At 36.5% G+C, this 25,396-nt stretch overlaps 1 protein-coding gene across 1 annotated transcript in view; it reads right to left on the minus strand.

Annotated features, from left to right (window-relative positions):
* LOC140165170 (uncharacterized) overlaps positions 1-25,396 on the minus strand; it is a 45,036-nt gene that overhangs the window by 10,838 nt on the left and 8,802 nt on the right. The window contains exons 5-8 of the mRNA XM_072188610.1: positions 22,459-22,607; positions 12,507-12,563; positions 3,040-3,075; positions 2,318-2,431 (exon numbers count right to left, since the gene is read on the minus strand). Coding sequence (XP_072044711.1) covers positions 2,318-2,431; positions 3,040-3,075; positions 12,507-12,563; positions 22,459-22,607 — 356 coding nt within the window. The remainder of the gene's footprint in view (positions 1-2,317; positions 2,432-3,039; positions 3,076-12,506; positions 12,564-22,458; positions 22,608-25,396) is intronic.

The raw sequence follows: 25,396 nt of genomic DNA on the forward strand, positions 1-25,396 counted from the left end.
AATAAGAATGTGGATGCGTGTAAACTTTCTTAAACTCAATGATACCAAAATTAGTAACATTGTCATCGGAGAATCGCAAATTACACCATCTTGTGATGCACGAAATCTGGGTGTCATCTTTGACTCGGACATAAACTCATAAACTGCAAGTTGGGTCCACTCTCAAAGCTGCCTATCATCAAATCCGTAACATCGGCAAGATACGCAAATATCTCACAACAGAAGCAACTCAACTCATTGTTCATTCTCTTGTAATATCTCGCTTGGACACATGTAATTCTCTTTTGTACGGTCTTCCACAATCACAACTTCGTCGTCTGCAATTGGTTCAAAATACTGCCGCTCGCCTCATCACCCTCACAAAGAAACGCTCGCACATCACTCCAATTCTAATTGACTTGCACTGGTTGCCTGTTGAACAACGCATTGAATTTAAGATCCTCACTTTTGTTTTCAAATCACAAAACGGACTTGCACCGTCATATATCGCCGATCTTCTGCACATTTATATACCTGGGCGCACTGGACTTCGTTCAGCCAATCTTCATCTTCTTCAGGAACCACGATCTAGCAACTCTTTTGGCGACCGTTCTTTTGTCATTTGTGCTCCTAAACTTTGGAACAATCTACCAACTCACATTAAAAACTGTAATACTTTGGACTCGTTTAAATCTTTGTTAAAAACACATCTGTTTAATATCGCTTTTGCTGATGACTTGTAGTGTTGAATGTTTTTCTTATTATGGTATAAATATATTATCTGTATTTGCTCTGTTCATCATGTTCCCCTTTGTGATCATATTCCTGTTGTTGCGCAGTGAGCGGCTCTGACGGATACTTGCGCATTATAAATTTCCATATTATTATTATTATTATTATTATTATTATTATTATTATTATTATTATTATTATTATTATTATTATTATATCAAAATGATTTCACATACTGTAATATTATGGAAAATAATTATGTAATATAATTTATGATTATAATTATAATACTACAAATCTGTTCATACATATATATTCCAATGAATTATACATATGCTGGACCTTTTGAACTTGCATATGCTATAGGTGAGCTAACAAATTAAACTTGGTCACTAGCCAAATTCCAAAGTTATAGTGCATTTAAAAAAAAAGACCTCTCAGTAAAATCAGCATAATATACTACTGCTTACACATGCATTCATGCTATATAGCTGGGCTAATTAGCTATAGGCCTAGTTAATTAGCTATTGCTAAGGTCGCGTATATGTGTATGCGTAATTAGCTCTAGTTTTTGATCTGTGTGCACGCAGTCACTTCCTGGTTGGGAAGGGGCTGGGTGCACTCAGTCTGGCCTATTTATTTCTTCTGTATTGATTATTGTTATTATTGGCTGAATGATAGTGATGCTTTGTTATTTTTATATTTAGTTTTCTGCTTTTATTCCATGTGAGGTGCATCGACCTGCCCTTTTGAGTCAGGTCGGTGGATCTCACATCTCTCATGATGTGTCTACACGCAGTCGCTTCTCCGTGTGGGAAGTGGCTGGGTGCACTCAGTCTTGCCGTCTAACTATTTTTCTGAAATTTATTTATTTTGTTATTTATGAATGTTGTGCTATTTTATCATGTTGTGCAATTCTGTACTAGTAAATATGCTATTTAATTCTGTAATTAATAATTGTATTCACAGCTGGTCTGGCTTTTAAAAGATATATTTTATTATGCTTGTTGATGTATAGGTGTAGTATTTTTAAGGCTTTTTAATTTTTATACTGATTTCATTATATCTCGATGTATTATTATTTTGTGATTAATTCGTTTTTACTGTAAAGCGCATTGAGGAATCTGCGATTCACAATGCGCTATATAAATGCGGTTTATTATTATTATTATTATTATTAATCTAGCCAATTTGATCTTCAAGTGACCGCTGTCCAGCAGAGATTCACTGGTCTGTTTAGTACACCTCAGTGAGGGCAGGTCATGGTTTTAATGGGTAATAAATTTTTATTTAAATTGCCACATTTATTTCTTTAATCTGTTTGTAGCATCATGCATAATAGGAGAAAATAATCACTCGATGTGATTGTTAAGGGTACAAGATTGAACAAAACATAGACGTTTTTGAAATAAAAATTTTTTGAATACACAAATATGTACGAGTAAACAGGCGGTATTGAAAAGAAAGGTAATAAGCGGATGCTAAAGAGAATGTTATTTAACTATGCAAAAATTTCTAAGCTCTCCGACGGAGCAATGACTTATTGACGTAATTTCTACGTTTTTCATACGTTTGGTTACCCCCCCTTTATTGCCTAATTACTTACCGCATTTGGCTTCATCACTGCCATCCGTACAGTCGTTGGAGCCATCACAAGATTGAGTTGATGGATCATAACATGTTGAGCCATCTGAGCAGAGAACCTCGGGTGGAGTACAATCTGTGAGGATAGATTATCAGGAAAACATACAGCTACATTTTTAGAAAAGGGTTCCAAGTAAAGAGCTAAAAAGGTTAGTAATGGGTCATGCTGGAAATGTTCATTTCTTATGGCAATGGAATTATTTATTATAGCTAAGAGCTGGTGTGTATGTGCTAACGGTAAAAAAAATTGACAATTTTTTTAATTAGTAACTACTATAACATTAACAATAGGTCTATTACGTAACAACAGTACAATTTCGTAACACATTAATCTTTTATATGACTCTTGCAATTTGCCGACAATCACATAGCTTTGACTACATTTGCCGACAATCACATGGTTTTGACGACAACTGTCAATTTTTGCCGACAAAAATTGTGTGGGGGGGGGAGATGCCACACCCACCCATACCCCCCCCCCTCTAGCGGCGGCCCTGCAACCAAATATAAAAGCGTCAACCCACAAGAAAAATGAACAGCTCCAAAAGCACTGCACGAAGTACGCAGAGCGGAGTGTGCGCCATATACACAATCAATGCATGGATGAATGAATTAGTAAATGCATGACTGAATGACGAATAATATATAAAGGAAATAATGAAATTATTGGTTAAATCTACCTACCAGGCGTTGGCGGTGACGTTGGTGGCGCAGTTGTGGCTGTTAGGGAGAGAAAATTCATAATGAAAGATTAAAGTTAGATTGAATTGACATTCTAAAGATTAACATTTTAATTGATACCGTGAACATGGTGATTTATATGGGTTTCTCCCTCACAACGGGGTTCAAATATTAGAACTTGCCCGGTGCAAATAACAAGTTATATTGGTTTGGACAATGACGTTTATATATATATCAGTCCTATCCGCTCTAGTTCTCATCTAAACGAGATGATATATTTAGCTTGATTGAAGAAGACATTAAACGTTTTTCAGCGAAGGGTAATTGTTTAATTTTGGGTGACTTCAATGCTCGAACGAACTGTAAACCCGACTATATTACTAATGATTATAATAATTTTTTGTCACTGTCTGCATCTTATGTTATTAGCAGTGTGACGTAAAAATGAGGTTATTTATTCGTATATGGCACTGCGCCAAACAAACAGACCCCAACTCACTTTGCGGAACGATACATTGCGAAGTCTTACATAAGTGGTCGTCAGTTTAGAGTATCTGTTGGAGGGGTGATGTCTGATAGGCATGTTCTTGAGTGTGGCGTACCTCAAGGGTCTATTATTGGGCCAAGAGTGTTTACAAAATATTCTCAGTATATTGCTAACATAATCCGTCGTCATGGTTTACATTTTCACATATATGCCGATGATGTTCAAATCTATATGTTTTTCAATCCCAAGATTCCTAGTGATTCAGCATGTGCCATCTTCAAGCTATCCATGTGTGTCGAGGAAGTTCGTGATTGGATGCTTTGTAATATGCTCAAGTTAAATGACTCCAAACCTGAGTTTTTCATTGCTGCCCCTCCACACAATATGCCCAGTCTCTCCAACATCAACATAAAGATTGGTGATGCTGAAGTAATTCCATCTGCTACCATCAGGAATCTGGGAGTTGTTTTTGATGCTACGATGAACATGTCTAACCATATAACATATGCCATACATATTTTGAGAGTTCTGTTTCCTTCTCATATTTGTCATGTTTGAATGATTTGGTGTGGTTGTTGAACCTCTGTTTAAAGGTTCCGCCTGAATATGTATGGCAACTTAAAAGAAAAGAAAAGGAAGCAACTACTCTATCTACTGGGAAATCTTGAAAGAATCAAACACACACAGACGTGACTCAGGACAATGCAACCTATGCATTGAAGAGAAATTAGAAATACTGCGTGCGAAAGGGCCTAACACCCTCAATAATAAAACCGAACTCATCTCAAAATGCCGACACGGTCGGAAACCACCAAGCCGCGCAAAGAAAAAATAAATTGCGCACTTCATTACTTGCGTAGTTGCTACGCCTACTGCGCCTTCCGCATTTTAAAGAAATAATTTGCGCACTTCATTACATGCGTATATGCTGCGCCTATTGCGTTTTTCGCTAAACATGCGTACATTTGTTTTTCGCATTTCAAAATTGCGTGCGTGCGTGTATGAAAAGAAATAATTACGCACTTCATTGCATGCGTAGTTGCTGCGCTAAACATGCGTGCGTATATACTGTGTCATTCGTTTTTAAACATGCGCGAGCTGTCATACTTTTCTAGTGAAGACGCGTACGCTTTCAACGCTGTGAATTTATTTGTTTTGTTTTGGAGTTACAGTTCAGTGTTCAGCTATTTATCTGATGATCGCCGTTTTAGGCGTGAAACTCCGAGTAATAAATCATGCTGTTATAACATAATTACGTTGTTTTATGTATTTTATTACACGCTCTACTATCTAATAGTATCGAGCACTATCTTCAGCTGTTTTGATTAACTATATATTATATTATATATAACATTAAAAGAAACAAATTTACTCCATTTTCACTACGATTCGTTTCGCCCGAAGGCTCCGTAGTGAAAATGGAGTAAATTTGTTTCTTTTAATGTTATGTACACGCTCTCCTTCACAGGATCGAGCACTCTATTTAATGAAAGAAGAAACACAACTTTATGTATTATATTATATATGTATATATGTATGACATTAATATAAATGATTTTCAAATAAAATATCCATATACGAGTATGGTGAGTAGGATGGCAGTTTATAGCCAATTAACTAAAAACTGAAGTGTATTTCTTAATATCAATAATAAGCAAGGGTAAAAGGCAGAAAAGACAAAAAGACAGAACAATTTGGAGTAATGAATTAAAGAGTTGACAGGAAGTTATACAAATGTAACATCTGATAACAAGGATGGACGATATGCTGTGGAAACTATTTTAGTAGCGGCAAGCGGCATAGAACTATGACGGGGTATTATCAGAGAGTAGATATTCTTGAGAGGGCACTCTATTCACGTGATTTCTTTTTCAACGCTAAACGATCACGAATTTTGGTGGTTTGCAAATGACAAGTGTCCGCACTATCGATTGATTACGTAACTGTTATGAATAATTTATTAGGTTTTTCAATGCAATCACCTCGACCCATTAATACATATTATCTGTATTATCAAAGTACTTGGAATAGCAATCCGGTGAGTTCATTGAACTACGCCCTAATACTGATGGAGTTTTACTGGCGTTTAATGGCGTTTCTCCTCTTATTTTAATACACAGATGAACAAATACAATAGATGAAGGTCAACACGTATGACCCCTATGTGACATGTTATATGTGATGTACACAAACCTGAATATCATAAAGATCAGTATTCGTTTGTGCATATGAACTGCACATTTACGTTGCTAAATATTACTCATTATATATTATGAAAAATATTAGTATTTATGACAATACGGTATATACATTGTATATAAAACGACTAATAGATCCTACTATCATGGCGGCAGATCAATGTTCATCATATCCCGTATGTTTCTTAAAACTCATTCATATTTGAGACAAATTGCTGTGCTCATTTTATAGGTGCACATGTAGATCCGTGTTTTTTTAAATTACCTTAGCCAAATGGCATTTGGCTAAGGGTCTCTTTTTCTTAGATTCTGATTCTTTCTTTCTTTCTTTCTTCTACCAATCATATAATGAGCCATCGTAGCCATATGCATTTGTCAATTTTGACGAAATTTGGTTATTATGACCATTGGGGGGTGCCACAAATGTCACGTGAAAATGTCTGGCGCAAATGCCATGTCAAGGTCATTATAGCCCAAAACGTGTTTTTCACTTAAAATGCTAGCCCTTCCCCATACTACATAGCACCGTGACATCACTTGCACACATGCATCGTCTATAGCTAGTGTCTAAAAGTTGTACACATAATTGGGGTCAATGGTCATTTAGGGGTCATTTCCGGCATGTAACCAAATACCTTAAATCGGACATCGTAGCCATATGCTTTTTGCCATGTTGACCATAGTTGAGCACTAGGACCATTGGGTGGTGCCACAAATGTCACGTGATCATTTGCGGTCAAAGTTCTTCCACTTACGGACAATGACCAAAAACGTAATTTTCACTATAATTGACTAGGGGGGCCCTATGACCCCCCATAATTAGTCTACTGTAGTAGACCATTTACATTTATTATCCCTCTAATCCCACCATGGAAAAATCCACCAATCCTGTTCTGATCCAACAGCTATCTATCCTTTTTTCTCTTGGCAGGGCAGTCACTGGGGATGTGGATGTGTTATGTTGTAATGCATGGAATGGTATGAATTGTTTAAAAAAGGAATGCAAAGCAGTCTAGCCCATGATAGATTTGCACACAAATATATCATCCATACAGCAAAGATATATAGTCCTTACAAGCCCATACACAAATATATCATCCATACAGCAAAGATATATAGTACTTACAAGCCCATTGTGGTTCAATGAGCCATGTAAAATAATAATTGGGCTGATCATTCCTCATTATGTGTACTTTAAAGTATACATTATAGTAAGAATAGGTATGTCCTTGCCAGGTTTTGTAAAGATAGGTAAACAATCTTTACAGAGCCTTCCAAGGATCTCTGTGTATTTACCTAGCTAAGCTAGGTCTTGTCTTTCTGTCCGATTCTTCTTCTTTCTTTCCCCAAATACTTTCAAAATGCTGCTGCTCCCGATCCCGTAAATTACATAGTAGCCCTACAATGTCGTCACCACTATGAACCATAGGCTGGTGGTACAAATGTCGCATGAACAACTGCTTCTTCTGCCAAAAATTACATAGTAGAATGACGTTTTGCACATATGCATCGGCTACATAAATTATAACTACATTTATGAGTGAGGTCGTGTATATTGAAATTGAATATCCAGCTGAACTTAAGACTACTTGACATTCTACAGTTCTTTGCATGCAGAAATAATTTATTATTTTCTATAGGCCTATAGTATAGGGCTTTTTTGATGCTCCTTTGCACTAAGTCCCAGTGCAAAATGGACATAAATGGGCCCTTTTGAAATAGTTTTCAATAGATTTCTGGCTAAGGGCCGTGCTCTGTGAGCACAATGTCTAGTTTTCATTTCTTTTTAATGACAGAATTAAGGTTTTCCACTGCATGGGGGCCACAAGTGTGATACTAATTTTAATGCTGTATTTTCAAAACGAATACGTGTTCCCGGTTGGCTCTATAGCGATTTCACAGAAAAGGTATTTCTTAACTTAACTTAACTAACATAATTTATAATGCGCCTTTTCCTGTGGCTACAAAGCGCAACAAGCATATTAAAAAGAACAGCAAACATGATCAAATACAGAAAACAACATTATGGAAAAAGATATGTCTTGAGCATAGTTTTGAATGATTCAAGAGTAGCAGCATTTCTGATATGAACCGGTAAGGTGTTCCACAAACGTGGAGCTGCCACTGAAAAAGCTCTATCACCAGCACCCTTCTTAGAACGAGGCACAAGGAAGGAAATACTATCTGCCGAGCGGGTCTTCATTGCGCTCTGGGGTGATCTTTTCACAGTGAGGCAGTTAGTTAAGTACTGGGGAGAGAGTCCATTCAGAGATTTAAACACATAAAGCAGCGTCTTGTATACAATCCTCTCACTGACAGGGAGCCAATGAAGTTGGTTCAAGAGAGGGGTAACATGCTCAAATGTTAAACGTGCATACTTATTTTGCAACTTCTGCAAACGATTTAGATCTTTCTTTGATATACCATTAAGTAACACATTACAATAATCAAGACGTGATATAATGACAGCTCTAACAGTATTATGGCAAGTATCATAATCAATGTATGGGCGAATTCTGTATAGGCGAATTTCTAGTACAATGCAGCGTCGGACTCTAGCTGAGAGCGTAGCCTAAGTCCAAACGGACTCCAAGAAGGGCTCTCCATACACAAATGAACAAACACAAAGGAGGGTAGTCTCCTCCGTGACCAGCTTGATTTCGATGGAGCGGAACCAAATTGGCTGTAGAGGAGACGGGTCATTTTGCTATGCAAATGAGTTGAGTGCCGTAGCCCTGGTATTATGGCCCACGTCACTGTGTGCGATCATGCGTGAGAAGCAATTCCCGATATCATGTTAAATTCCCTGGTTGTGCGTGAAATTACTGATTGGCTCCAAACAAAGGATTTGAACCGGTGTCCTTCACCGTAATCATGGCGCAGTGCAGTCCATTGTTGTGCAGTGCAGCCCATCAAATGTTGTCATCAACCTATTTGATCGTAGTGCATTTGTTATGTGTGTGAGACAAACTGTCGCAGTAGATTGCAATCATGCTTTTGTTGAATGCATTTTAGTAGTCCGCCATGTCAAATACCCCGGGCGTCATCTGTTGGTATGGTGGTCGTCAAGGACTGGCGTCATAATTAGCTAGCACAGCGCCGCCACTTTTCCTATGGGGATTTTGTACAGGTTTTTTTATGAGATCATGAGACACAGTGTCATCGCCCCGATATCTTCATGGCAGAAATCGCCATGGTAGATTGAATCCATCGCCACGCATGGCCATTATACATATCGACCTGTTTAATAGTTTTGAGCATAATAGGCCGAAGGACATCTGACTAAGGCTAGCTTCAGACTCCGTATTGTACGTACAATATTGTATGTACAATACTTTTCGTGACGTCAAAAAGTATTACACGTGCAATAAATATACGTGCCACGACGAGTTGAATCAGATTAAATAACGCGCTATAACCCTGACGGTTCATTGTTTGCTAAATCCAAGCGAGGTCACCAGAAAATCTATGCAAGAGAAATTTCTACTGCTGCTGATGAAAAATCCTAGAGTGCGTTTGGAGGTTTTTACTGCACTTTACCAGTAGCCCTAATAAATTCATAAAACAATAAAAATCAAATAAAGATTTAGGGCAAATGTTTTAACTCACTGCTCATCTGATCCACTTTCCCAGGAAACTAAATACCGATACTCCTTAGTTTTTCCCTGACTTTCCAGACATAATTATGAGTAAACATCAAATTTAATGTTTGCAAAACAATCAAATATATATACATTCTTTTGCATTTTGTACATAAATATTGATATCAATAATGTAGGCCTACAAACATTAAAAAAGGGGCCTAAGAGTATGTCTGTTTTTAATCATATACTAATTCCGCCATGCCCAAACATATCTTATTATGAAATCGTGTAATGGAACCCAAATTCCAATCAAAAATAAAAACAAATTTGTTATCAAATACACTAGGCCTATACATTGTATTATAGGAATTTAATAGATGGTTCATTTTAATAAATAAATATAGATTAACACGGGTAATGGACAATAAATATTTGGCAATACCGGATTACCAGAGAGCCAGTGGATAAAGAAATTAATTAAAATTAAAACAAATTAAATGAGAAAATGAAAGCAAGGACATTTGGCGAAGTATTGTTTTAGAATTCGAAGGAGTCCTAAATGTTATCCTGGCCCCAGGACACTGATTAATGTAAATTGACCCATAGTTATTTTATCTACTTTTGCCAGCATTCAACCTGTTCAATGTGATTTATGCCTATTTTAATAAAATTTCGAAATCTGACGTATCAACGTTGTATCGTGCACAAATTATGATTCGAGACTATTTCATTTGACACGGTTGTATGGATTTCAGAAGATCGGTCCTATAATAGATATCGATTAGAGAATTACAGCAAGAGGCTTTGAGGATGCCGTAATCCTCTTGACCATCAACCAATCAGAGAGACATATTTCAGAAATATATTCGTAGGTTTGAAACTCTTTCAACTCTGAAATATATATTTCAAGTAATCTCGTTTCACACTTTGGCTTGCAATAAAGCCACGAAAAGGCGGTAATGTTAATATACGATTTCAGTCAAATATTGGTGCAAATATACGATTTCGGTCAACTATTTGGCTATCCTTTGCCCAAAATTATGAAATGTTTATTAGTAACAACAACTCTTAGGAGGGTTTTCGAGTAATTTTAGCGAAATAATGAGGTTAAATAAAAGAAAACCCACTTACAATTTTGGGCGCTTAACTGTGGTGTTCTAGGGAATTAAAATATCACAATTAACATGTTTAATTCAAAATCGTTGTCCTACAAGCACATGTTCAGATTGTGTGAACATTACAAATACAAACAATAAGGTTGAAAAATAAATAGCCATTTAAAAATGATTTTAAAAGATCGTCTATTTTGTAGCTTTATGACAATGAATAGGCCAAATATCTGCCTCTGACGAAAAAAAATGTTTTCCATGCTGATTTGTTTTTGTAAAAAGTACCGTATGTCATTTCAAAAAGAAAGAAAAAAAAGGCGGATATTACTTTTTAAAAACTCAACGCATTACTATTAATACGCCTATAATTAATTAATGAAAAGTATAGAAGGCGTTGCATCCGGTTCTGATGAGGGGGGAGGGGCACAAGCCGTTTTCGGCAGTTTTCCTATGGGATTTTCTAATATTTCAGATCAATGGGGGCTTCCGTGCCCCTAACGCTACGGTTACTGCATTTACACGTTTATGGATGTATTGTGATGATCATAAGTAGGCCTATCATAACATGCCTCAACGATATCAATATGTAAAAAGGTGTTGCAAATTCATAACACAGCGTGTTATAATGTAACGAATGCTATGCTAAAACTTTACAAATTAACAAAAATATCAGTATCAATAAAATCAGAACCAGAATAAATACAAAGGCCTACAAATAATACTTTTAAACTATCTAAATCAATATATGACTAAATATCAGTATAAATGAATCTCTAAATCAATTAATCAATCAGTTATCAATCAATCAATCAATCAATAAATAAATAAATAAATAAATAAATAAATAAATAAATAAATAAATAAATAAATAAATAAATAAATAAATAAATAAATAGGCCTAAATAGGTAAATCTATAAATAAATAAATAAATAAGATCTGAATGTGCCATTTATATTATTATTACAATTTTAATATTATTAATATTAGTATTAATACGACGTATTATTAACTTTAAAAAGGTGCCCATTGATTATATAATAATTCAAGTACAGTTGAATCATTATTATTACGATACCTACCATGGTGAATACAAGAAGACATTAAAAGATGTTCATCATTCCGTGCACTCACTAAATTTAGAACTCTTAGAAATTTGGCAACTCCGTATCAATTAAGCAACCTATGATTGTAGCAAAATATATATATTTTCCCGGTACATACTATTTATTGCACGTGTAATACTTTTTGACGTCACGAAAAGTATTGTACATACAATATTGTACGTACAATACGGAGTCTGAAGCGCGCTTAAGGCTACTGACCGATTAGGTCGGTGACTAACCTCGCTGTGTGTCAGTCAAGCATGGTATGCCATAGGTCATATTCTTTTAGACAACCTTCACGATTGGCCTATACACTGCGCTATATAATTCGGCACATATAAATCAGAATTATTGCGGAATTATTGTCAGTTTTTGACTCAAGACGCAAGCTACTGTCTCAAAGCGCAAGCTAACGACTATCATATCTGTTCAAAATATATATTCATGTGCAAGGAACCACATCTGGTTTCTTTGTACGAAATAATTTACGGGAGATATTCATCATTTTCTACACCGGTATCCAAAGATTTTCTTCTCATATCAAACTCGTGCATAGCAAATTCACGTGTATCGATCCCGGGTATTCATTTTAGTATCTCTGCTAACAAAGTAATTATTAGCCAGGCGATGTCGGTGTGTGAGAAAGTTTGTTTCGTTATTTTCCAGCAATGTAAGTTGATGTTGAAAAATTAATTAAAACTGATTAAAGGTATTATAGATGATATTGAAGTAAATAAATAGGTTTCAAGTTAGTATTATTTACTAAAAATTCAACAATTGTTACTGCGGAAAGACATTTCAGCGCGGGAGGATGCATTCCTTAAATGACATAATGAATGAATGAATGAATGAATGAATGAATGAATGAATGAATGAATGAATGAATGAATGAATGAATTAGTGAATGCATGAATCAATTGTGAAAGCATGACTGAATGAAGAATAATATATAAATGAAACAATTAAATTATTTGTTAAATCTACCTACCAGACGTTGGTGGTGACGTTGGAGGCGTTGGCGGTGACGTTGGTGGCGTAGTTGTGGCTGTTAGCGAGAGAAAATTCATATGAAAGTAAAGGTAGATGAATTGACATCTTAAGATTAACATTTTAATTGATACCGTGAACATGGTAAGTTATATGGATTTCTCCCTCACAACAGGGTTCAGATATTTGAACTTGCCCGGTGCAAATAACAAGTTATAAATCCGCTTTTTAGGTTTGGACAAAGACATTTATATTTGTAATGTATATATCAATCTATCAGTATACCGCTCTAGTTTCTCATCTAAACGAGATGATATATTTAATTGATTAAAGAAAACATTATACGTTTTTTCAGCGAAAATAAACTGTCATCGCGTATAGTGCCTTTGGAATGGCTTCTCAAACCCAGCTACCGATCGCCCGCCGGCGGCGCCCTGACAGAACACTAATAATAATGATAATAATAATAATAATAATAATAATAATAATAATAATAATAATAATAATAATAATAATAATAATAATAATTTTAGGTGCTTGATTTAGATATTAAAACTGAATGAACTGGCTGCCAGGTGCATGTCTACGTAACCATCACTATTAATTCTTTGAGTTTAATTATCTTAAACTAACTACTTTGTTTCAATTGTTATTTATAGACATAATTAGGGAAAGTTAGCATTACTTTTGTCAGTTTCATGACTTTCCATTTTCGTAATGAAGAACCAGAAGAGTCAGGGAGGTCATCCCAGTACGACAACAACTTAGCTCACTTCCGGTAATTTTTAACGGCGTGACCTCTGCTGTTACGTAACGCAATGTTGAAAATCAGGTGGCAAATACGGTTTTTCAGAAAACATCAAAAAAATGGAATACACGAGTCGTTTCTCCCTTCATTTCCATATTGAGCCCATAGATAAGATATGAAACATGAGTATAAGGCAAAGAATAACGTGTAAAGGTTGAATTATTGTGGAAAAAACGAATGCTTTTGGTGCGCGAAGTAGCCTAAAAGTGAGAGAAAATGCATGTCACGATCACTGAAATGGTTATATCTACAGCTTTGAGGAAACGCCGGTCTAATGCTTTTCTGGTATGATAAACATTAATTAACCACAGCTTGTATTAAAATTTCAGCGAAAATGAGCGGCGGAATAACCTAGTCGTAGGTTGAAAAGTTGCGTTCTTTGAGTCCTCGTGTCGTAGGCGCACGTTGCAAGTGTCACGATGCTTCACGAAATGGATCCCAGCCGGCGCTGTCTATTATACATGTTATATTGATTAATATAGCAATTAAAAACGTCTATTGTTATAAAATTTATATTTTATAAATGCAAAATACTCTATTGTGTAACAAAATATTGTAGTCGTCAAAGAAGGTAGTATCATCTCATTTAACTGAAGTACAACCAGTTTTGAAAAGATTGTTGTTGAGTGAGATCCTTGAACATGTTGAACGAGAAATAAGATAGCAAAAGAATACCCTTTACCCGAACAAGTTGCGATGGCTTAGTGGACAGAGCGAAGGTGTGCAGTGCGGAAGGTTGAAAGTTCGATTCCCATGTTATCTTATCGATGATGTGGAATTTTTCAGTTTTTCTTTTCTTTTTTCCTCTCCCTTTTTCTTTAATAATATAGGCCTAATGAATGTCAGCTTGAAGGCCCACTTTTTCATGATTTATTTTTTGTTTATGTTTAAGCTTAATCCTACATTCGAGTTCATATCTTTTTAAAAAAATGCATTTAAGTTCAGTAGCTTTCAATATGAAATAATCAAATAAAGCATGTCAAACTTAAGTAATTTTTAAAAGTTCAAGAATATAGGCCTATCAAATGAAGGAACGTCAACACAGATTTTCACGATTTTTTAATTGGACTAGACCCCTCCCCTATCGGCAACATATTTTATGAGCTTTTATGCATACATATCAAATCATGAGATGGACGAATTTCAAACCTAATATTTTGGCATATTTGTAATTTTTACACAATGTCCAACTTACACCTCGGATTACACCTAATTGGAATCAGCCAAGTTCGTTGTCTAGATAGAGCAACTAACTTTGATGTCTTATTGAGACCACAGTTATGCGGTCAAGATATTAAGTGTTTTCTTTCATTTTTATCTCGCTAATTCTGCTTCAAATGTAACGTGAAAACCTTCCTGACAATTATTTACTAATATTGTTATAATTTTTGGAATAACAAAACTTCAAATTTGCCCGAAATCGTATATTATGGCTTTAATAAAAATATGAAAACTAGGATTTAAAAATATGAGTTAAAATCAAATCAAAAATCAAAGAGAGGTGCTTGCGGGGTTCGAACCAAGATCGAACTTCCAAATACATGTATTTACCACTAAGCCATACCAGAGAAATTATTAATTCGGTGACTAATAGCAATGTTGTTCCCACTCAGTGGCTCACTCGTGTATTCTATTTCTGGAATGAATTAATACCGTCCAAATAATGTAACACAAACCTTTATGCTGACTTTTAAAATTGTTTGAACGTTGGGAGTATTATTTTCAAGTTAAATAACCAACAATGGACAATCGGCCGTACAATATATGGCGTGACAGTAATCACGCACAAAGATAAACATTTCAACATGTTCAATATGTGATTAGCAATATACCCCAACCAAAAACCATGAAATTTTCAGGCAAGCTAACTTTAGTTATTCTATAACATGACACCCATTTTTGATTCCGGCGCTTTTTCTTGCTTGATGATATGAACATTTTTGTGTTCGTGACAAGCAATTTTTCTCATTTTCCGAGCTACTTTGGACATGTTCAAGCTTCTTTTTTCCATTTAATTCAACTTTTACACGTTATTTGTTGCTTTACACAAATGTTTGATATCTTATCTGTGGTCAGGGTACATAAATGGAGCAATATACGACCCGTGTCTTCCATTTCTGGATCTATTTTGATAAATAGCGTTTACCGGCTAAATTTTCAACATTGTGTTACGTAACCCTTGTTCACCAACCCGTATACATTTTCTGTCGAACAAAAGAGGTCACGAAGTTGCTGTCGTACTCAAAGAGCTTTGAATAGAAATATAGTCGCAATAGATTATAATGCTTTGTTCCTTTGATGCCGATTAGAAGTTGCGACAGGTTATTCATAAAAGTGGTACCACTGTTTCGAACAAAGCGGTTCCGCCATTAAATTGGTCACTGAACCGGCATCATATTAACGCTCTACACAACAGGTGAGTATCAATAAGTGACCACAATACAGTCATGTGTAAGGGCAGTCATGTGTAAAGTGTATCCCAATGTGTGCTTGTGCGGGTCTGAAGTTTATAAAGGAGGCTTTAGCTGTCGATGCAATCATCTTTACCACCCACCTGGCTTTAGGGGCTTCATTTAAATAAATTGAATGCTCTTGCTGATCGATTACACATTAGAATGTATGAAGGCTATGGCAAGTATATTGCACAATAGAACAGAAAAACCTGGTTTTTCGTAGATAAACCTGGTTTTTCGATCGAAAAACCTGGTTTTCGATCGAGAAACCTGAGTTTTTCGGTGAAAACCAGGTTTTTCGGCCGAGAAACCTGGTTTTTCGCCGATAAACTTGGTTTTTCACTGATAAACCTGGTTTTTCAAATAGAAAAACCAGGTTTTTCAAATTCGATTGTCATAGTTTTTCGAAAACCTGATTTCTCGGTCGATAAACCTGGTTTATCAAAAACTATGACAATCGAATTTGAAAAACCTGGTTTTCGATTGAAAACCAGGTTTATCAAAAAAAATATGACAATCGATTTGAAAAACCAAGTTTATCGGCGAAACACCAGGTTTACCGGTCGATAAACCTGGTTTATCAAAAACTATGACAATCGATTTGAAAAACCTGGTTTTCGATTGAAAACCAGGTTTATCAAAAAACTATGACAATCGATTTGAAAACCAAGTTTATCGGCGAAAACCAGGTTTCTCGGTCGATAAACCTGGTTTTCAAAAACTATGACAATCGAATTCGAAAACCTGGTTTTTCGATTGAAAACCAGGTTTATCAAAAAAACTATGACAATCGATTTGAAAACCAAGTTTATCGACGAAAACCAGGTTTCTCGGTCGATAAACCTGGTTTTTCAAAACTACGACAATCGAATTCGAAAACCAGGTTTCTCGGTCGATAAACCTGGTTTTTCAAAAACTATGACAATCGAATTCGAAAACCATGTTTATCAAAAAACTACATTGTATGACAATCGAATGCTCCTCGAAAACCGGAATTTCCAAACCATTAGTAATGGCGACACACTTCATGGCGCGCGGGCATGGTGTGATCAACGAGGTAGAAAGGATAGAGCGCCCTGCTCGCCGAATCTGTGAAGCCGGTTTGGGTGCTGTATAGAGATACACAAACAGGCGCGTAGCCAGCATTGTCAGTCCGAGGGGGCAAACGTCTTTATCGTCCCTAAAACATCGTTATCGTCCCTATTCTTTTTTATCGCAATATCGCGTGTGCGTAGCACGCGAGTCTATTTGTTTTGGTAAATAACGAGCGCTCGTAGCGCGTGAGCCGAATTTTTTGGGTTAAATCTCCTTCTCCCCTTTTCTTCTCCCTCCCTCTTTCTTTCTTTCCCTTTCCCTCCTCTTCCTCTCCTTTCCTCTTTTCCCTTTTCCCTTTTTCTTCCCTCTCCTTCTCCCTTCCCTTCTCTTTCTCCCTCTCCTTCCCTTCTTTTTCTCTTTTCTCTTCTTTTTTCCGTCCCCATTTTATAAAGGCAAGCACGCCTGAATCTGGTATTTCATCGCTCCTGCCGATTTGGTAAAGGTGCTCTTACATATACCCCTTGAAGATTCCACATCCATCCTACCAATATCATGTTAAAAACCTGTAAGCACATATGATTTATCACTAAATGGCGGACGGAAAATTGCTGAAAATTTGCTGGCATGGAGTGTACAGTACCAGGGGGAATCGATGCGTGTACGAAGTTGTGGTACTCGACAGTTTGTTTTCAAGCTCCTTGTAGGCCTATGAAGCGTACAAACCACAATAAATCAGCAAATCCACTCGGCTTCATAAGCGTCTGTTGTTTTTATATTCCCCGTCTCTGAAATCAATGACGTAATCAAAATCTACTCAATATTCATATTTTCGAACGTTGTTTGCTCCAGTCCAGGCCCTGCTCCAGTCCTCAATACAACACAGTGAAGCGGCCGTGCGTGAGTACCGGTATTCGAGGCCTGGAGGATCTAGCCTAAGTGCAATCGGGGAGTGCAAGCGTATAGTATTCGATTGTCATAGGTTTGTTTTAATAAACCAGGTTAAACAATAACTATGATATTCGAATTTGAAAAACCTGGTTTTTCGATTGAAAAACAGGTTTATCAAAAAAAACTATGACAATCGAATTGAAAACCAAGTTTATCGACGAAAAACCAGGTTTCTCGGTCGATAAACCTGGTTTTTCAAAAACTATGACAATCGAATTCGAAAAACCTGGTTTTTTGATTGAAAAACCAGGTTTATCAATAAAAACTATGACAATCGAATTGAAAAACCAAGTTTATCAGTGAAAAACCAGGTTTCTCGGCCGATAAACCTGGTTTCTCAAAAACTATGACAATCAAATTCGAAAAACATGGTTTTTCGATTGAAAAACCAGGTTTATCAAATCGAAAACCAAGTTTATCGATTGGATTGTCATAGTTTTGGATAAACCTGGTTTATCAGCCGAAAAACCAAGTTTATCAAAAACTCTGACAATCGAATTGATAAACCTGGTTTTTCGATTTGAAAAACCTGGTTTTTCGATCGAAAAACCAGGTTTTTCGATTGAAAAACCAGGTTTATCGACGAAAAACCAGGTTTTTCTGTTCTATTGTGCAATATACTTGCCATAGTAGGCTGCCATTTCCACATATATTACACTATAATGGTAATCGCTATACGTATACATGTAAGTATAAGTATAGGCCTATAAAGGTTTTTTTTAAAGAAATTTCCATTTAATTTTATTTTAAGAAGGAGATTGGTATAGAAATAGTGGCGTACCCAAAGAGGGGAGGGGGTTTGGAAGGGGCAGATTCACCCCTGTGAGAGGTCTTGGGAGGGGAGGAGGGAGGAAGAGGGGAGGAGGGGATATGGAGAATGAGAGAGGGCTGGAGGAAGGGAGAAATGAAAAGATATAATAAAGACAAGTAGATAAATAGAAATATAAGGAAAATGATGGGAATGAGAGAGGGAGGGTGAGAGGGGACAAGAAGAGCGAGGGAGTGATAAAGTGTAGGCATAGGAAAGAATAAGGGAGCACGGTGGCCGAGCGGAACGGGCTAGGACTCATAATTGGAAGGTTGCGGGTTCGAGCCCCGGCGACCCCATCGTGTTGTGCCCTTGAGTAAGGCACTTTATCTCGATTACTCCTCTCCACCCAGGTGTGAATTGGGGAGCTGTTATGAATACTGTCCATTGAGCGCCGCCCAAAGGTATGAGCATGCCTTGGGCATTGTATGGCAGCTGACATATTCTAATGACGGCGGAATAAATGTAAAGCGCTTTGGTACATGTTCACATGTGAAAGGCGCTGTATAAATACCAACATTTATTTATTTATTATTTATTTTAAGTACAGAGAAGGGAAAAGAAAGGAATGATGAATACATTTAATAATAATTATTAGGCTTATATAATAACTAAACACATAACAGCACTGGGCAGCCATTCGATGTACTCGGGGAGCTAGGACCACTTTCTGTGCACCACCCCCCCCCCCCACAGGACCAAACCAAACCAACTTGTTTAGGTTTCTGAGATGACCCCAAAAACATAATCAGGATGTTCCCCAAAATATAAACTGGCCCCAAAGGGGGTAAAAGGTCATCGAACTTTGCATAGGGTCAAAATTCCAATGTATTCCCCTAATCACAAGGATTCAGAAAATGTATAGTTTGACCTATCTAGGACGTATTGTTCTTGAGTTATAACCAAAAAGGTCAAAGGTCACATTTTTGCCTCTATAGGGGTCGAAAACAACAAAGTGCTCCGATTTTGCCAAAAGAGGTGTCAAATTGTTCGTTTTGGTTAAACAAATCAAATAAGGATAGGATTGTAATATATTGGATGCTTCGTTACCTAGGTAACACAGCAAAATAGGTCAAGTAGGCCCTACCATTGAGGCCTATTGACCTTGTCAATGCCTTTATTCGTTTCGTAATTAAAACGGCCAGGCAGAGGTATTATTTTCACACCTGCCAAACACAAGTCACCCAATTTCGAAAACTGGACGTTGAATGTATAGACGAATCCAAGGAGCCAAGTCATGGTCAGGATTTGGTCGGACATCTTTGGGTAGCCGCTAGCACCAACCTGGTGTTTTGAGCGTCCAATTGTGCAAATAAAAGCCGCCTAACTCCTAGAGAAGATGCAAGGACGAGGAGGGTTAATAGTATAATAGCTAATAATATATATAATGGAGATAATTCCGCAGATAATCCCGTCGCATCTATTCATACATTATACATAGTCCTTTTGTTCGCAAGTACATCAATGCATAGATCCCGCGTGTAGTTAATCCGATTATTATGTCACTTCAACAGCGAATAGACCATGCTGTGTGTTTTGTCGAAGGGAACTGTATTGTGTTATTCTTTTGTCTACCTGTGTTTTCGCGGAAGGTGTAAAACGGGTGATGGAATGCAGATTAAAATTTTCGCCAAGGCCGAATCATTTCACATTTTGAGTGCATTGTAGCCGACGGCTACCCAACTAAAGGCTGCTAGTCAGGTGTAGGAATGCGTGAATTAGGGATTCAATCATGTTTCACCGTTGTTCATCACCGTTTAACAACGATGCGGCCGCGTCGTCTGAGAGGTTTACTTCGCGAGGGCAGCTTTAGCTGCCCGAGCGAAGTAAACCACGCAGACGCGCCGGACGCGAGTTGTTAAACGGTGATGAACAACGGTGAAACATGATTGAATCCCTTTCAACAACGAAAAGAAGCTAAAGATCGTATAATTCACATGATTATTTCATGAGGAATGTTAGTTAATCATTGCCCCTCAGCCTTACAAAAACTTCGATGATTTCTCTGTTGATATCGGCAATAAAACTACAGAATAAAACTGCATTTAGCCGCTGCCTGAAAAAATATTGAATTCAACTTGTAAAGCTTGAATACGCACACATGTTCCAGACATGACGAATTTTACGCGCTCTAGCGTAACGCGTAGTCTCGCTCGCGTTCGCGTATACGCTACAGTAAAAGTGTGGATTCATCATGGATTAACAACGGTTGGCTCCTGTACAAAGGTATAGGAAGAGTTGTTGAATTTGGATTCCTCTATACGCCGTAGAAGTGACGTAGTTAATCGGATTAACTACCATAGCAATAGATGAATACAATTTTGACTCTACCGCCCTGCACTACAACGTTCACGCGGTACCGATGCATTGAACTATAGATGTCAAAGAAAGGCTGATTACTCGCACCTGTAAGATAAATATCTTTGAAAAGTGCGGTATTGTATTCAATCTATGTTTGCTGACATACACAGGTGATTAGTGCAATCTGCTTGTAGTGCAGGGCGGACTATTAAAAAATTGTATTCATTTATTGCTATGGTAATTAATCCGATTATGACGTTACTTCTATGGCGTATAGAGGAATCCAAATTCTCTAATCGGAAACAATAGAACAATAGACCCTGCAGAGCGTTGGTCGTACTGATCCAAATCAGAAAAAAGGGCAAGAACACACTCAACCGCGACGAGGGTGCATACTTTCTAGATCATGTATATGACCCACTGCTTAAATCAACATCACTTCCGGGTAACGAGGATGCGTCAATAGCAACCAAGTTTCACGGGAAAAGCAGTGGACCAGTTCATCTGTGATCAAGCCATCAGTCAAGATGGCAAAAGTTCAGTTCCGTGAGTAATATTTATTGGATTTGGCTAGCATAATCAACCATGCAGTTTATAAAGAACACGTTTGAAAGGAACAGGAAAATCGTTAAAATTATTTCAAATTATTATAAACACTAAATCGCTTAGCAACCCACGAAAGCCTTCATTTGGTATTAGCAGAACACTGAGTTGAGTACTGTAATACACTCGTACTACCCAATTTCACAAATTCTATTGTTTACCTTCATGGCAACCACAAATTCTAATATGTCAGCTTTCAAATCGGAACAATTATGACAAGCAAAACTTGTGTCCGTTTCCAAAACGCGGTTCTCCATGCATATTATGGGGTGTCTATGACTTGAAACTGTTGCTAGAATAAAATAAAATTGCGTTGATTTAATGCACGGTTAGTTAAACTCTGGTTACCTTACCGGAAAGAACAGAGTTGTAGTTTTCAAAAAAAACCTGTAGCATCCATGTATAACGGAACATATGAATATTAACTGTACATCATGAACATCTCAAAAAAAGTAACCAACCGCCCTTAAATAATGTGTGTTTTATTGTTTTCTGGGCTATCATATCAAATGAGGTGTCAAAATGCGCAGAAACAAATTCTGCTTCCAACGCATTTTACAAAATTGTAATACAAAAGCCCATTTTTGAATAATGGCTATTATTTAAGGGGGATTAGTTACTTTTTTGAGATGTTTATAACGATTCTTGATACCCAATCGCGTCACAATGGATCAGGTATAGAAAGCAGGGTATTATTTCAATTTTACATACGCCTTTTTTTTATTAATTTAGTAACAATGAAGACTGAAAAGACCATAATTATTTATCGGAATCAACTCAAATTTTAAGAATAAGCTTTTTTCGTGGAGATCTACTGAAAATGAAAAATGTCATAAAAAGAGGATGCTTGTATCACGAAATTAGCTACATGTATTTGAATGGGGCTTCAACTTTGTTAATTTTGTTACAATGGGATCAGTGCATTGGCATTTAATCATGTTACATCACTACTTTTAGGGTGAATACTCTATACTCAAAACTAAATTCAATGACTTACGTATTTTTTCACAGAAATAACCATATTCTGCACTGGTACAAGCTACATCATTCCAGCCCCCAAGAAAATAGTTATGATTGTAGTTCGCTGTATCCATTGTGATGCAATTTTCATCGCCCGCCTGGTTCGGCTCGCCTTCTTGCCAATTACTGAAACAAAGAAAATCCCGGAAGAAAATATAGTATAATATGGAGATAACCCAAACCGATATGTACCCGAGCCGATTTCTGACACTGTCTAGTCTCACCTAATAACACACGGTCTATACAGATATGGTACTTTTTTTAGTATTTTATTTACCATGATTTCTTATTATTTATTACTAATTTTGGTATTTTGGTATCACTGTTGTTTACAAAAACAAATCTCCGATTGACCCCTTAACCCTTGCCAAAAGTTTTGCAAAGGATATACACAAAAAAATCTTGCAAGAATCAAGAGAATCAGCTTAACTCAATACGTTGGTAATAAGGATGATTCCCGCAAATTAATTTAGGAGAATCGTTGCGAGAATCGATTTGTCTTTCCTAATGTGCAGCCCTGTGTCATCATGGTCATTATCAAGGCCTATTGTGTTAGGCCTACAAGCATTTATAAATCATTTCATTTCTTTTAATTTCTCTTAAGTTAAGGGCTGGGGTATGAACGTTTGGACAGTATTTATTTTGGGACATTAGAGCACATCAGTCATATCGAATTGCATTCTGAATACGAAGAATGTCCTTCTGATATCAAATAATTTTGATTTTTTGAAATTCGCAATTTAATACACATTTTATGGCAAATCATTAAAAATTGATATTTTTGATATTTAACAGTACTTGAAGTAAACTTTATAAATCTGATGATTTATACTTAAAGTGTATGTAGGTGGGATGAAAAGCCGACGATCAATTGAAAATTTTGACCTTTCGTATTGAAGATATGGATTTTTTTCCCAAAACACCAAACAAAAATAAGGTCTTTTTTTTTAAAAATCCATATCTTCAAAATGAAAGGTCAAAATTTTCAATTGACCGTCGGCTTTTCCTCCCTGCTACATACACTTTAAGAATATATCATTAGATTTATATAATTTACTTCGAGGATTGCTATATATCAAAAATTTGAAAAATATCAAATTTTTATAATTTGTCATAAAATTTGTATTATATTGTGATTTTCAAAAAATGAAAATTATTTGATATCAGAAAGACATGCTTCGTATTCAGAATGCAATTCGATAGTTCTGAGGTGCCCTCATGTCCCACAAAAAATACTGTCGAAACGCAATAAACGCTCATTTTAGATCCCTTAAGTTAAAGTGAAGGAAATTTGATTTGTGAGTACTAGAGACCTTGCGAAATGAAGTTAGAAACCACAAACTTTAACGTCTAGAGGATTATAGAGGATTATGTATTCAAAACCACTCTGGCATTAAAGCCGCTTGAAGTTAAAGTTAACGCGAGAATCTATAGTGTGCCGTAAATTATGATGAAAATACGTCATAATTAAGAACAATAGTTTGGATATTTCCTCATAGACTACATAATTACCACTTATGTATTATCTAGCCAAATTATCTATATAACCAAATATGCTTGTACTGTTCAGGTATTTTAGTTAATTATTTATTTTATTCATTTAGGCCTACATTATGTACCCCAATTCAGCAGAAAGCTGGTCTAACATGTGCCACGCTATACGCTGACACTATTTAAATACACTCATCAAACAAGTTATAAATTGGGGCATATAGGCCTATGGTTATTGTATGTCAACCAAGTTATACATTATTAAAAGAGGAGGCCTATTGTTGCAAAAAATAAGAATGTCAGAAAAGGAGCATCCAGAAATATGTTGGTTGAAATTCAAAATTCTGTGAGTTTTTAAAGAACAAAATGATCATTCGGGGAGATATATCTAATTCGATCAGAATGCAATGATGAGTCCTTGCCCTCCTAAAAGAAAACTCCTGTCAACGCCACTGGGGAGTGGGAAAGTGGGGATAGATGAATAGACGGATGGAGGGGAGGATATGGAGAGGTGGTGGTGGTGGTGGTGGGGGGGGGGGGCTAGGGAGGGCAAACAGATAAAATGGGCTTGTGTCTTGACAAAGCTAACGTTTACTGGAATAATAATTGAGCTTTTATTATAATAATCCGGGACAATAATATAGGCCTATAACAAGAATATTTAATTGAAACATGTTTAGAAGTATAATATTAGCGTATAGCTCATAACATAGGCTTAATTCCCATTGCATTGGTCATCGCCCACACTAGTCATCGCCTAGAGATGTAATCCATGTTTATTCAGACTAAGCACCTATTGTATTGAAGTGTTATCAACAAAGCACTTCAGCAAACAAAAGGGAGAAATTTGTTGCAGTCGCTTTTACATACCCTTCTTTTGATCACCCATTGACACACTTCCCCTAGTTTAAACAACAAGACGCTGTTGGTACAGAAACCAATCTGACGTTCGCGTTGAAGTGAATTTGAGCAAGAAATCCAATCGATATTTTTGAAGTTGCCGTTAAAGTTCCAGTAAAGTTTCATACTTCATTCCGCAAAGTCTCTACTGTTAGTGGTTTTACTTTAACTTGAATTTATATTAAGTGCAGAATTAACTAATACCCGCTAATCGTACCTTCATTATTACGAGGGTTCATAACTAGAAAGCCGTAACTCACTATTGCCAGCTCTCAGAAAATGAGCATTAAGTTGGGTCCTTGCTTTGGTCTTCACAAATCAATATTTCTTTCACAATGTCTTTTGTTTTCTATTGAATTTTGTCATGATCAATGGACTATAGTGCCCTGGCGACATTATTCTTATTTTGTGGGAGCAGATGATTATGAGTTGAGGCTTTCTGGCTCTCAACCCTCGATTATTTGTATACCTCTATTTGGCCATAAAACATGCATAATAATTCAATAATATTATTATTTTAAAAA

The sequence above is a fragment of the Amphiura filiformis genome, chromosome 11 (genome assembly GCF_039555335.1).
Source record: "Amphiura filiformis chromosome 11, Afil_fr2py, whole genome shotgun sequence".
NCBI classification, from domain to species: domain Eukaryota; kingdom Metazoa; phylum Echinodermata; class Ophiuroidea; order Amphilepidida; family Amphiuridae; genus Amphiura; species Amphiura filiformis.